General features: G+C 37.9%; 2 protein-coding genes across 2 annotated transcripts in view; one reads left to right on the top strand and one right to left on the bottom strand.

Moving 5' to 3' along the window:
- Positions 1–6,608, bottom strand: part of tln2b (talin 2b) — a 132,294-nt gene extending 125,686 nt beyond the window's left edge. Inside the window, exon 1 of the mRNA XM_053514591.1 lies at positions 6,445–6,608. The gene's annotated coding sequence lies outside the window, so the exon portion shown is untranslated. The remainder of the gene's footprint in view (positions 1–6,444) is intronic.
- Positions 6,609–12,178: 5,570 nt separating this feature from the next.
- c2cd4a (C2 calcium dependent domain containing 4A) lies at positions 12,179–13,880 on the top strand. Its single transcript, XM_053487650.1, has 2 exons — positions 12,179–12,278; positions 12,431–13,880. The coding sequence occupies exons 1-2, from the start codon at positions 12,267–12,269 to the stop codon at positions 13,808–13,810; spliced, it is 1,392 nt and encodes a 463-aa protein (XP_053343625.1). The 5' UTR covers positions 12,179–12,266; the 3' UTR covers positions 13,811–13,880.
- The last annotated feature ends 1,833 nt before the right edge of the window (positions 13,881–15,713 follow it).

The following is a 15,713-nucleotide window of genomic DNA, read 5'->3' as shown; positions in this document are numbered from 1 at the left end:
TGGGAGGCCTGGAGCCTAGCCCAGGGGACTCAGGGCACTAGGCACGATACAGTCCATCGCAAGGCACAAGCATGCACATTCACAACTACTACAAACTCACTTACACTATAGGCAACGTGAAAATGCCAATTAGCCAGAACTGCATAATGAGTAATTCATGTGGAGTATCTAAAGTATAATGATAGACCTATGGTCTCAGATTCATTAATCAATGCATTGTATGTTTTAAACTAACAGGGTGTGTACGATTTTTGGTGACCAGGAAAGGCCAATTAAGTGCTTTTTAAATATTAATATAAATAATTAAGGAGTAATTATGAAGCACTTAAAGGCATCATGCTGAACGAGAAAACTTTGGAGAGAGAGAGAGAGAGAGAGAGAGAGAGAGAGAGAGAGAGAGAGAGAGAGAGAGAGAGAGAGTATTTATATACACATATATACAGATGCTGTGCCATATTACTTCCATATTGCTGAGGCCATGGTCATTTTAGAAACCAATAAACACATCAGGCTGGAAATATATGTTGCCGTCATGCAACTATTTCTAGTGAATTAATTGCTTTTAGTCTAAAAATAAGTCTGATTCCTGAATTGTACATTTAATAGTTAGATATCTTAGTTTCAATTACAGTCGCAGTACGTGTCAAAACAATCAAATTAAAATGTTTAATCAAATAATCAAATCATGCAGCCCTAAAGGAAACAGAACACATCTCTTAACTTATTCACAGCCATTTAAAGGCCACAGTTGTGTTTGGAAAGGAAATGACCAGTCATTAAAATGGATGAAATGCAGGAGTGTCACCTTCCTTCTCCAGAATGACCGGACACAATGTTTTAGCTTCTCATTCATCATAACTGTACATCTTTGTTTAAAAGAATCCAGAAAAATCAGTTTAGGTTCCAATTTACGTGGAGAGTCAAATAATGTATTACCACTCTTATGCAATAAAGCATAAAAAGATGTCTGATGTGGTTTCATGGAAGCCAAGAAAACAGCAAGCCAACTGAAATAAGACCTCAAAAGCTGCTATAGTATTTCAAAGGTCAATTAAAATATCAGTCATAACTAATAGTCTAAATTAAACTGCATAATAGAGTAAATGAATTGAATTCACTTTATCAAATGAATCATGCTATGAATAATGCAGTAAACAAGACTTGTGTTCTCCCTCTACACCACACAGTTATGTGTCCTCCCTGGTGGCACATCTTAAACAATGGCTCAATTACCAGGAGGTTATGGGTTTGAATCCTGACAAATCTATAGTCCCCTCTAGCAGCTTGGGCACTAAGAGTTATAATTTTCTTTGTTTGCTGTGTGGGAAAATTCAAATAACCCTAAGTTCATACTCTTTTACCAGTCAACCAGAAAACGTTCATTACGTTAAAAAAGGAGCACGTCAGTGGTAGGTCAATGTGTTAAGATTAAGACAGCTATTTGTCACATGTACCTTTTTGCACAATGAAATTATTTTTTTCCTTTTCATACCTCAGTTAGGAAGCTGTGGTCAGAGTGCAGGGTCAACCAGGATAAAGCAACCCTGGATGAGACAGAGTTAAGGGCCTGAGTCAAGGGCTCAATGGTGGCAACTTGGCGATGTGATTGCTTGAACCCCCAACCTTGTGATCAGTAACTGTTTGAGGCTCCAAGTTACTCATTAGAAGGTCAGCAGTTCCACCAAGTTGCCACTGTTGGGCCCTTGAGCAAGGCCCTTAACCCTGCCTGCCCCAGAGACACCGTTTAATTGCTGAACATGCACTCTGACCCATCCTCCTAACAAAAAAGCTGGGACATGCAAAGAAAATCTTTCACTGTGAAATGATGCATACAGTATGTGATGAATAAAGGCTTGGCTTAATTTATGGATTTCCCCCAAAACTTTGTTTTTCTTTGAGAAAAAAAAAATTATTAAAAGCAAAAATAAAAAATATGCATAGGTATAAATATATACACATTATAATTTTTGTAGTTTAGACGTTACCTATGACTCGTGCTTGATTGCAGTAAGTTTGGACTGTTTAAGTAAAAAAGGTACAAGGTCCTCAATGAAACGATTTAATTTATGCAGCTAAGGGTTTAACCTTCCAAACAGCTGATTTAAAAAGAGAAAAATCCTACATTGCCACGAAAACAACTCTGACAGCAAGGTAAATTTATTGTGTTGAAGATTGGCATTGGTAATTTCTTTACTTTATGAGATTTTCTTTTTAATCTGTAAATACAATCAGAGCATACTGTTACAGCCTTGTAAATGGAGGCATGGGGGAAATGCTTACCCTCTGTCTGTAAAAAGGATGCCTTAAGCATTCCAATCATTCAGTGTTTAGTGGAGCACCTCACATGAGCATAACTTTCCTGACCTAAAGACTTCAATGACTCTTCATAATCCAAAGTCATTTTGATAATAGCCTATTTAACAGAATGTTTGCGATCTAGAAAAAGTCAATGCATCGGTCATGAGCCTGATTTAAATGAATCCCAAAATATAAGACAGCACTGACGAGAAGATGGGGGGAAAGTTATGTAGATGTTTTTGCTGAGCTTAAGTAGCAGGCGAGTATATAAGTCATGTGGTTGTTTTCATTTTCATTCTCAGAAAAACATGCTATTTATTAATTGACATATAAAACTAAAAGAAGAACCTGTGTTCCACATCATTCTGACTCCAAGTATTAGCTGACCTCTGATTAATTACGAATTCCTCTTTTATATTGCAAGATAAAAAAAAAAAAAGCACAAAATGCATTAATGTGCATAAAGTGCATTTGTCAAGGTAATAAGATTTAGACATTTACATACGGATGGTGATTCATCATCTATTTAACCAGATTGTTAAAAGGATTTTGATTGATGAAAGAAAGAAAAAAAGAAAGAAAGATCCTGATGCATTTAGTTTATTTCCTTAGTTTTTTCCTTTGACTGAGCCATAAGCAGGGCTATTAATGTACTATTAGGCCCCATTTATATGTACTTAAGATACAAGAAGAATTAAAAAAATAAAAAATATTCACAGCTTGAATCAATGAGAGGACTTACATCACTGAACTGTATGCACTCAAGTTCATGAGAATAAACCAAAACACAAGGCAATCAGGCTTTGGACAGATATCAGAGCCCTGGTTTATCCAGAGCCATGCTCTGGTAAAGAACCTCATGATCTCATGCATCAGATGGAGTGAAAGAGAGTTAACAACATGCCATGTTGGCCGTAAGCCAACGATGAGAGCTGATATATTCTACGGGCGATGGGAAGGCTCTAAAACATTATCTGCAACTTGTTGAGTGCTCTTTTAAAATTGAGCATGAACACAAACGTGAAAACCACCGTTACTCCTTACAGTATGAAGAGCAAAGGCTATCATGTTCTTCTCCCTACTTTTATTTGGTGCATGATGTCACTACGATCATGAGATTGTATCAGCACCTTTGCAGAAGCAAGAGCCATATCCCGGCTTGAGACACTTGCTGCGCAGAGAACTAATTATAGCCATGTATAAGGAAGAGAGAGAGCAGGTGTTAGCAAAAGTTGCAAGACTATAAGCAGGAGAGAGTGGTCACACAAAAGGGCTAGTGATATTTAAGTAATTTATGACAACCTTTATAAAGCTTGTCCTTTGCTATTCTCTCTCTCTCTATAACAAATGTTCATTAAGTTTTTTACCATTTATAGACCAAATGCCCAGAAGACAGCATGCCCTGGCAGGGCTGGAATGCTTTTGAAGTAAGAATGTTTTTTTGTTGTTGTCCTTTGCTTCTTAATTTTAGATCTCTTTGCTTCCACAAATTCATATTCTTAACACATCAACCAAGCTGAAGCACAATAAGCCATGTCGAAAGTATGCCAAGCCTATGATTGTCCTTAGACTTTTTCAGGAGGGGAAAAAGTGAACAGCATTCAGATCACAGGCTTGACCTCATAACTGCCAGAAAGCCCATTGCACAGCAGTATTAAACATCCGTCTCTTCCTGTCATAGAGCAAGACTGGCTTCCCACCCACTGCCTACATTACCTATGACACACCACACAGCACCAATATCCAGGGTGTTGTAGAAATAAAACTAGCAGCAAAAACTCCAGGGTTAAACTATTCACAAACTACCGTTTGTAAACTGTTCATTGTGGACAGTTATTCCCATCTGATTTTCTGCTGACACACTGCTGCAATAAATGCTTAGTGGTAAGAAAAACACTGATGTGAATGCATACACAAAACAGGAATTTGTAAGGAGGCTGCTGTGTAAATCCCATCCCCCCACCTTTCTGATGCACATTTTTGCCAATACCCTGTATCAAACAACATCTAATATATAACAGGTTCCTGAGCCTGGGCCTGAAGTACTCCCACACTCCTGCACATTTTTTCAGTATTCTTCCTGCTAACACCCATTTCAACACAGGAAGAGACTTTAAATATAGGATTAATTAAATCAGGGGTGTTACAACAGACAGAGAAAGCAGATATAACAGGGGGCAATCCATGACCAGGGCTGGGAACCTGTGCAATATAGTAGCCTCACTCTTACAGTAGCCAAACCAACAATCTGCCCTGATACAAATCATCCAAAGTGTGACTGTGAGTCCATATTTGCTCTCCTGTTAAGTACGATCATCACGTAATCATGCATCACATCATGTGTTAAGAATGTGAAATCGCATATACCAATGCAGATATGTAGATCAAGTCAAGTAGGCTTTTATTGTCATTTCAACCATATACAGTTCAGTACACAGTGAAACAAAACAACGTACCTCCAGGACCAAGGTGCTACACACAACATAAATTAACAAACCTAGATTATCAAAACTAGCTAATAAAAAATAATTTTATACGATAAAAAAAAAAAAAAAAAAAGAGACACCAAAATACAAAAAAAAAGTGCACATGGAAACGTGCACATTAGAGCATCAAAGCGACAATGCAATACTCGACACAATGTTTATACTCCGTATCAGAACACAGCACCTACAGATAAAAAAAACCTATAGACATCATTCCTAACCAGCCCAAATGTGAACATGGGACCAAACAAGATGAAGAAAAAAAAGAAAGAAAAAAAAAAAACCCACAAGGTTACCTATTAAAACGTTTTAACATACAAAACGGTGGCAGCAAATAAGACCGCATGCATGGCGATCGCAGTTGGGCTGAAGTCGTTCTGAATTCAGACATGTTAAGTAGAAGAAGGTGACTGTGGATCCCTGTTCAGAGGGGTGTGGCACTTTTTCCATCATCATCAGCAGCAGCCATCAGCCTCTTCTTCAAGGGCAACTAGATCCAAATTAGTTTCTTATAATTTCTATATATATATAAAATGTGACCAGGTTTTGCATGGATGGGATAAAAAAAAAAAAAGATGGGTACAGATAGGTGTGGGTATGGCTTCTCCTGTGGTCTTTAGTAGTCAGACAAGGTGTACTGTCATATGTGCATATCATGCATGAGATGAATGGAACATCGCGCTGTGTGTGTGTGTGTGTGTGTGTGTTCCTATATTGCAGTAAAGCATATGAAGAGAATCAATTAGGTTAAGATCCCATCAGATTACATTAGGATAAGATTGAAATGCATCTTTAGGGGACTTAATTCTAGCATTTTTTTTTTTTTTACTAAATATCTATTCAGGATGAATGTCAGTCCATTTAAACATCTTATATCTTGAGTGCACAGTCGATCGAACACAAATCCCAAATCGATGTGAAACAAAATCAGCCTCTAACGCTAGCGACCTCCATTTCTTCACAGGAACACGGAACAGTGTGTAACACTGACGCTGTATCAGATGTGTTCCCGAGCTGGCCTCGATAGATACGGTGTGAAAACGTCGCGGTGTGTATATATATATATATATATATACACACACACAAGTGTGTGTGTGTGTCGATACTGTATGATACCAGAGATAGCGTTAATATGGCGGCGTCAAATTTCGCCCTTTAGCGATGACCCCCATCGACTGGGAAGAAACGCCACGGCCGAGCAAGTTGTTCAAACGAGTTGTAGAAACCGCGTCCAGCATTAAACACACACACACACACACAGAGGGAGGGAGAAAGCGCGGTGGTGTTGCCCGACATGGATGTTGACTTCTCTTTAAGCTGTGAAATTGTTGGCGAAACCTCAAACACACACCGAGTTCAATGAGAAATCATGCCAAATTAGGGCTACTTCCATCTTGTGAGCGCGTCCAGTTTTAGAGCGAGTCACCACACACACACACACACACACACTAGGAGTAATGAAGCACATTTCACATTTAGGAACACGCTTACTGAGATGAGACACCCATTCATACTCCAGCACCATCTCTCTCTCTCTCTCACACACACACACACACACACCGGATAATTCCCACCGCGCTACAGCACCGCATGCTGCATTCTCGTCTAATCCTGAGCGTTGCGATGACACGTAAAACAGCCGCAAATGGAGAATTCCTACCTGAAATCCAGCAGCGTGGTGCATGAGAGAGGAGCTGGTGTGGAGAGGCAGCAGGCTGTGGGCTACTCCAGCCTCTCTCTCTCTCTCTCTGTACACTAGAGCTCCGCCCTGCTTATTAAGCTCCCTCATCCAAATCAAACACTACTAATGCGAAGCGAGAGGAACAGGCAATCCATCAGCACCCCAATCACATCCCCTTCACCGCCAACCTCACTGTGTGGACTTTATTTATACCTGCTTTGTGTGCATTTCATTAGTGCGTTGCCTTATTTCGCTCTTAAAGGCACACGAGCTGTGTATTTGTCTGTCAGACACTGCCACTATTTTTCCCCCAATGTGATGCTAACTTTATTCACGTTGCCTTGCATGAATATAACATTTCCTTTTGGAGATCCGAAGCACATGACCATGCCCCCCCACCTTACTCCACCCAAAAACATTATGAACACTTGTATATTGTAGATAATACAGTATATAATCTCACTCACTCACTCACTCACTCATCATCTATATCCTGTATACAGTGTCACAAGAGCATGGAACCTACATTATCCCAGCAGTATGAGGGCATGGGAGGGGTACACCCTGAATGGGGTGCCAATCAGTTGCAGGGCACACATTATTCATACACTACAGACAAGTTTAGCATGGCCAATTAGTCTAATCTGTGTGTCTTTTAACTGTGGGAGGAAACCGGAGTACAAGGGAGAACACGCAAACTCCATGCATACAGACCTGAGGCAGGAATCGAACCCTGATCCTGTAGGTGCAAGGCGACTTTGCGCCAACATACTGTATAATCTAAAAAATTTTATATTTCCTTTTCCAGTATTTCGTTAAAATGTCATTTCACAACATTTTTAAAAAATTATATTAACACCACTTTTATTCTAAGTATCAACAACATTCCAAACGTATGTTTATGTATTTAGTACTGTTACTGAGTTATTGAAGCATGATTCTATAGTGGTAAGCAAAGTGGCCTCGCAAGTTGAAGTCCCACTTCAGGTCAGTGTGTAGACTTTCCATGTGCTGCCAGTTCTTGATGGGTTTCCTCCAGGTGCTCTGGTTTCCTCCCACAGTCCAAATAAATTCATGTTAGGCTAATCGGACTTTTTAAAATGCCTGAAGTAAATGTATACAGTATGTGCTTGTGCCCTGTGTTGGATTGGCACCCTGTCCAGGGTGTGCCCTGAATCCTCTGGGATAGGATTCGCCCAAACCCAGTACAGGACAAGTAGTATAGAGAATAAGTGAGAAAGTGAGGTATTTAAGCTTAGATTAGTTATTAATTAGGATTTCAAACCTAATCAGTTGAAATGAATTTAAAACCAGGGTTATAATAACTAAAAAGACTTTAAATCAAGTTCAAGTTCAAGTTCAAGTAGGCTTTATTGTCACTTAAACCATATACAGTTAGTACACAGTATACGAAACAACGTTCCTCCAGGACCAAGGTGCTACATGCAACATACATTTACAACATAAATTAACAGAAGAGCTAAAACTAGCTAACTACTGTAAGAGGCCTAGTTTGCTGGCTAGCAGAGACAAGATAGACAACATAAATTTTAACAAAATAAATTAACAACATAAATTAACAAAAACTAACTAACTAACCCAGAAAGGAAGACTATGCTTTTTTTTTTTTTACAGGTCTTTGTTGACCATAAATTCCCACCGCTAATAATAATAATAATAATAATGACCAGGGCCAGTTAAAAAATACTTAGCCCCACTCTGAATTAAGGCTGCACTTGGAGTTAAAACCATGTTGTGGAAACCAGCTTTGCTCCACACCACTGAACCATCTCATGATAACATAATAACAAGGTGATCAGTCAGATTATTTGTTTAATTGATGTTAGCCAGGACAACAGTGGTTTTAAGGGCCAATTATGGCTGGAGCCTATCCCAGGGAACTTGGCGCAATAGCAGGGGGTACACCCCGGACAGGGTAATAGTCCATCACAGAACACACAAGCATGTACACACTTACTCTCATACTGTACTATGGGCATTTTGGAAATGACAATTAGCCTAGCCTGTATATATTTAGACTTAAAAATATAATAATGCCAATCCTGATGATCTATCATGACCGCTGTGGCTCTTTTCTTTTTTCCTTTCTTATAAGTACTGATATACAGCAAATATCATTAATTTTATTCTGCCTCTGATGCACAGCATAATATCACTCTTCAGTATCCTTTCCAGACATGTCCTGCTATGACCTGTTAATAAGCCCTTACACAAAAACAAATTCATAACAATTATAGTTGTATAATAATTATAACTGTTATTTTTTTTTAGCATTTCAAGGTTTAAACACATCCTCACTTCTTGTGCATCTGTAACTGAGAACATTATCTCAGATATTAATCTCAGAGCTGCTGCCTGTAAACGTCATGAATATGCACAGCATCATGATGAGCCATAAAAAAAAGTGAGTAGGCAGAGTGAAGTCTATTAGTTGCTAAAGGAAAAGTGTAATTCAATATTATTTGCATGTATCACTGAGTAGGACATTTTAGATGGCAAGCATTTCATGGGCCTGGCTTTGTACTCACTCAATCACTCACAGATTAAGCAAGTGGAATGATTTCTAAACCACGTTATTACTGTCATATGTCTAATGATAAATTATTTTGGTTTTCTTGTTGGTTAATAACTTCTAACCACATTCTCCCACTTTGGTGATCAATCATTTAGGGAAAATGATTGGAGTAGCTGTCATGTGTTAGATGTCCTGAGGATATGTTCTGCTTAAGACAGGTCCAGAAATGAGTTAACATGCGTGAGTAACATAATATGCAATACGCAGGGTTATCATTCAATGTTCCTATTGTGACAACCTTCGTATTATATTACCTTTTTTTTTATAGAAAAAAAGCTTCCTCAAGGCTTCTTCTTCTGAGGTTTCTTAATAGGGTTCAAGTTTCTAATAGGGAATTTCCACTCACAAATGAGAAACAACCAAAGAACCATTAAATCTTCTGATTTGACAAGTATATACTGTACTGTACACATACAAGTCATTTGTAAAATATGCATTATACTGTAGGAGCAGCACAGTGTCATGGCAACAGGGTCTCTGGTTCATTACTGAGCTCTGATGTGAAGTTTGTCATGTTCTGTGTGTGTGGGTTTTGCTCTGTGTATTCTAGTTTTCTTCCACCTCCCTCCTTTTCACTCTTAGTGCAAAATAAGCTCACCATAATCTGAAAAAGTCATATAGTATTAATTAGGAGTATCTAATTCATCCATTCATACATCCATACATCCATCTATCTAGTAATCTCTGAAGTCCAACTAGGGACCATGGAGGCAAATTGTGACTATTGCATTTACTCCTATTTTTACAACTGTGTTCGGAGGCTTGGGCAGATTTTCTAATATTGTTACAATGTTAAAACTTGAAACCAGAACAGAATCAGTAAACAAACTGGTCATTTCTTTTTCATTATCTTTTTTTTTTTTTGCATCTGCTGCGAGAACCACAACAGTATAGTATGTGGAGCATTTAGACCAAAGATTGGAAAATTAAAAGATGTGACTCTGAAAAGGTCTGGGGTTTCATCTCTTGATACTGTGTTGCTCTGTATCTCCTACGCTGAATAGATTTTAATAACAGGTTACACACTTTACCTTTTAACCCCAACCAGCCATTACTGGCAATATGCAATATATATCATGCTACTGCCATCTAGTGTTCACATTGAAGATTGCATCATAAACCCACGGCCTTCCATTGACATTTTATTCAGTAAATGTCAGTTAATTCTATTTTTATATAATATAATTTTAGTGCATTTCCTCTTTCATTTTCTAAATTTTTTAAAAAGAATTAAAAAGTAATAAATTATTTACAGTTCATGTCGAAATAAAAATGACATTTTCTTACATTTGTCCTATTTCCATAAAGACATTACTACATTTTGGAGCAGAACAGTGATTTAGTGTTTGATGTTGCCATGTGCTAGAGCTTGTCCACTGCAATGCTATTCAGGATAAAGTACATACTGGTGAATGAATGGATAAATGAATGAATGAATGAATGCACGCATCCTGTAGCAACTATGACTTAAATAAAACATGCATAGGGACAGCATGACATTGCTAAAAAATCCAATTCAGTCAGACTAGCTTCTAGCTGGCAAAACTGTCTGAGCCGCCCAAATTGGTAGCTCATCTGTGTCAACTGGTTATGCTAGAAGTCATCGTGTAAAAAAAGGTACTTATACTAATGCTATATACTGTTTGACCATCAGGAAAATACCATAACACTAAGGCAAACAGAAAATAATTGGTCATCAGATGGTCGACCAGTTTGGCAGCTGGTACTCTGCCAAACTGGATGTTTCAGTAGAGTAGCAATTATTCTACTGGAGAAAGCTCTTTTATCCTCAGTAAAACCTTCACAGGCCATAAACCCAAAACAATTTAAACAAAAAAACGAGCACTCATTTTGCTCATAAAAACCTATAAGTGTATTAAATTGCAAAAAAACATTTCAAAGAATGGATGTTTTTTTCCGTTCTTTCTTATGTTTTTATCCTGATAGACCAGCTGTCTAATGGTTTTTTAGAGTTGCTGAGATACTGCACTTGAACTCTGATCCAAAGCTGTGAAAAAGAAATGAATTGATCAGAAGTAAATCAACAAAACATTAGACTATCCTACGCTACCTACAAATGAGCACTAGATTAATGTATAAAAAGCTATATAAAATGCAATATGTAATGCCTGTTTTATTTTAACTCCTAATCCATTTTGTGCTTTAAAATGCTTAATTAAAGTGTAATGTACTGTAGAAAGGGACAGCCTTTTTTTCTACCACAAGAGGGTACACCTGAGAAAGATTTGTCGATGAACTTTTGTAGTTCATGTTCACAAAATTCCCAGAATGTTCTCTAGGATCCAGAACAATCGATGTCAGTTTATTAGGAGGACAAATGATATTATGAATCTTGGTTTTCCTTATCATTAATTCTCATGAGTACAATGGTTGAAAGGACTGTTATGTAAACCACTTACAAGGTACCATGCCACCATGCCACACAATAAACTGAACACTATCAGAACACACTGTTTTATCTCTTGCTAGTCGTTATCTACTGTTAAATGAAAAGATATGAATCGTGTTTGCACACTTTTGTACATTTTTTTTTCTCTCTGAAAAAGTCCACAATTACAATATATTGTAGTTCATCAGGGAAAACAGGCTGGAATAGTTTGCATTATGTATTATATGGTTACCCCTAATTTTGGATAAAGATGAACTAACCGATGTATTGTACACGCCACATGTGCTACTGTTATATTGACCACATACCAGTTTTACACCAGTTTTAAGGGCACTAAACTGCAATCCAATCAGTGACGTGTTCTTGACCAATATGCAGCATTGTGTACTCTGAAAAATGGAAAGTTAAACATACTAACACACACACACTAGTGGATTTTATCAGACTGATTCATTACCTTATACTGCATATATATATATCAATTTGCTTATCATGTTAGCCTTTACTTTTCCAAGCTTTGGGTTCAGATTATAATGTTACGGTTTGTGTGTTCCTATGGGAACTGTATCCTGTTTTAGTGGGTAAAGAGTGCCTGGACTGCTGGAGGTGTGCACATGGAGCCCAAAACTCCACCCACCCTCCACCGCTGCAGTATAAGTAGCCAAGAGCGTTTTATGCATTACAGAAACGCCAGTGTGAGATGAGATAGAACATCTGCTAGCTAAAGAAAAACACGTCTGTCTCCAATTCAATGCAGAAAGCAGGGTGCTGAACAAACCTACTTAACTACAGCCGATGACTACTAAGGTAAGTAAAATAAATAAAATTTCATACATTTGTTATGATTTAGTTTTTGTTATATTTGCCAATTTATACTTTAGAAACTGACCATTTATGCCAGTACTAAATATCAAATCTAATATATTTTACTTTTCTTATCTTTTATTTTTATTAAATAGATTTTTAAAGTTGATCCCATGTGGGTGGTTGAAAAGATCCGTATATCAGCAGAGAAAACCAATCTGCTCCTTCCTGCAGCGGAATACAGCTTCAAAATTGGAAGCATGTTTGGAGAAAAAGCTTCTGCTGACAAAGCCAAGAAAACTACCCTGTGTCCCAACATCATCACTCCAGACACCATTCCTGAGTTCTGCATCCCACCTAAAATCTCAAGTCCACTGGAAGTGAAGAACGCGGAGCAAGGAAAGCCAACTCCGTGCATCACTGTTTCGTGCAGTGAAAGTTACAACCCAGAGAAAGAGATTCCCGTCAGAGAACCAACCAGGACTCATATCATACAAGTCGAGAGTGTGGATGATGGGCCATTCAACAAAGGTTGTAGTGATGAGGAGAAGACCAACGCAGACCCCCAGAGCCAGGCTGCTCTCTCTCTGCCTCACCTGGCCAAAGCCCAGACATGCTATGGTTTCTGCACACTGTTAGAGAGCCCCCATACAAGAAGGAAAGAGTCCCTCTTCCACAATGATCCCAATTCCTGTGGAATTCCCTTGCTTCTACCTAGGAGTAGGTCAAATACCTGTTCCAACACTTCTGCTGCTGTTTTTCCAGCCTCCACCTCACCCTCCTCCTTCAGTCTGAACAACATAACCACCAAGCTGTCACGGAGGGGCTTTCGTCTGCACAGGCAGGGCACACAGGACAGTGACACAACCTCATCAGCTGAATCCTCACCATTTAGCTCTCCTCTCCTGGCTAGATCACTGCCGAAACCCTCTCTTTTCAAAGCCCTCAGCCATGAGAAGCTACTACACCGTAATATCCGGAAGACCTCTGTTTCCAGGAACAACTCCCTGTCAACGGATGAAGCCAGCTCTACTGATAACAGCCCTAACGTAATGAGGAGATCGTCAGAGGTACTTTTAGAACCTCTTTCTTCCAGCTTTGGCCTGGCACCTCCTGCCATCTTCCCCATGGACTTGGTTCTGCACAGAGAGCGGGTGATGAAGGAAAGCCTGGTGCCCATTGGGAGGGATGGAACCCTGCGCCTTTCAGCAGAATACTGTTCAGAGAACCAGAGGCTCCGGGTCCGACTCATTAGCGCTGAGGGACTGTACTCTTTCTCTGTGGACCCTAAGAGCATCAACTGCAGCATCAGCCTTTCCCTAATGCCCGGGAAATTCCAGAAACAGCGTAGCACTGTCATTAGGAAGAGCCGTAATCCAATCTTTAACGAGGACTTTTTCTTTGATGGCATAACTGACGAGGACTTTAGTCACGTGTCACTGAGGTTTAAAGTAGTTAACAAAATGTCCACCATGAAAAGAGACTATATTTTGGGCAGTTGTGAGCTTCCTCTGACTTGTATTGTCAGTTTATAAAATGTATATAAAACTTACTTTCTACATTTATTTGTTTTATTAAAAAATATTATTTATTTACAGTTTTATAATGCCAAAGATGTTTATTTCTATTAAATATATAAAAAAAAAAGAAAAGAAAATGCTCCTTTTTTTTCTCTCTGGCTCTTTCTCACAGGATCTAAATGGGAAAGTGGGTTCATTGAAACAAGTGATAATTTATTCACAGCTAAACCAACCTCCAGGGTCTATGAATAGAAACACTGCAACCTTAAAAGCTTCCTCAAAGCCTTAATGGCTTGCATTATATCTGTTTCTGGAAAAAATATGTTCTTGATCAAATCTACTTCTGAATATAGTATGTCTTTTAATTAGTTAGCATAATCATTAAGAGGCACTCATATGCATCACCTTTTTTGCACCAGTTCTGTGACTCTGTCATTGCAGTAATTAAAAAGGTAGGCAACAATGGGGAAAAGAAAAAATTACAAAGTACTTGCTGTGTCCATCTTTAGTGATAACAGTGATTTAGACAGTAAAATTTAAAAGCAACGGGCATAAATTGTTTTATTAAGAAGAATATTACTGTAAAAATGTTTTCACTGAGACTGACTTTATTTTTGATTGAAGGCACAAAGTACTTTCATATTAAAACCAAAAAAGAATAAATAAAAAAAAATAACTCATCTTGTGAATATAGATTGATATAAATACACTATTCTTTGTAGCTTATTAGGATTCTTGGCAGACTTTTATGTGTAGGTATAGAATCAGCATAGGTCCATCTTTCATAACTATATACTGTACCTTGTTCCTAGAAAGGGGGGAGGTAGTGTAGTAAGTGCGTCCTTAGGATCAAATTATTGTATGTACCTTAAATAGTTTTTAAAGCAGCCCTATATTATAACGATCCCCTTTCCAAGTGAAATATAAATACATGTAAAGGTACCAGCAATGAGGAAAATATTTCTGCATGTGAATAAACACACAATGCTGTAATATATTATGGATCAATTAGCCTTTGCAATAAAACCAGATTTTAAGTATTTTTAGTAGTACATTTTAAGTGACTTGTAGAATTGCTTCTTCTACTTAACCAATATTTTTAGAGAAATTAATAAAAAGAGGGAAATATACGTACTGTCTTTGTTTTATAGATTGTTGTTTTATAAATTGTCTCCCTGCTGATGGAGACAGGACTAATGAGAATTATGTTTTCCTCAATGAGTCGAATGAGAAAGAATAACCTTCTCTGATTTCCTGTAAGTCTGTTGTTTCCTGCTGACCTTTGTGGGGATTAAAACTACATGGAGTAACATGAAACCTAAGCCTGATTAAACTAGCTGTTTGAATTTATTTTAGGAAAAAAAATAGATGATACCAATTTTATACTGCCATAGTTCTTCTCTTAATCACATGAGGAAGGACAAAACTGATCTTATATCTGGAGACAATATAAGCAGTAACTTCAGATACTATAGTATAGGTTATTGCAGCTTGTTGGTACAGTAAAGATGCATTCATGCTTACTTCCCATGACTGTGTCCATGGTAATGACTCTCTACAGACGTAATCTCTCATGAAGCAATGAAGCCTGGACTTATTATGTAGACTTCTATTGCAGTACTTCAGATGCTTATTCATTTATGCATACACATAGCTTTTACTCACTACAAACATGTGCACATTAAACACATTTCTCTAAAAAAGCACAGCAATTAATCATGAGTGTTCTTCACACTGGCACATGTATGCATGTTGACGATATGTGGGAACAGTTAACACCAAAACAACTATCTGTGTGTACTGTATGTAGTTTTGGCTCTTTGCAAATGATGTTAGAATAATTTATATCTTCTTCTATATACAGTATATTTCTGCATATTGTGTATTTTAGGTTTGGATATTTTTCTACATTCTGGAA

This window comes from Clarias gariepinus, chromosome 2 (assembly GCF_024256425.1).
Source record: "Clarias gariepinus isolate MV-2021 ecotype Netherlands chromosome 2, CGAR_prim_01v2, whole genome shotgun sequence".
NCBI lineage: Eukaryota > Metazoa > Chordata > Actinopteri > Siluriformes > Clariidae > Clarias > Clarias gariepinus.
The sequence above is the reverse complement of the archived record's forward strand: the minus strand, read 5'-3'. Positions and strand labels throughout refer to the sequence as shown.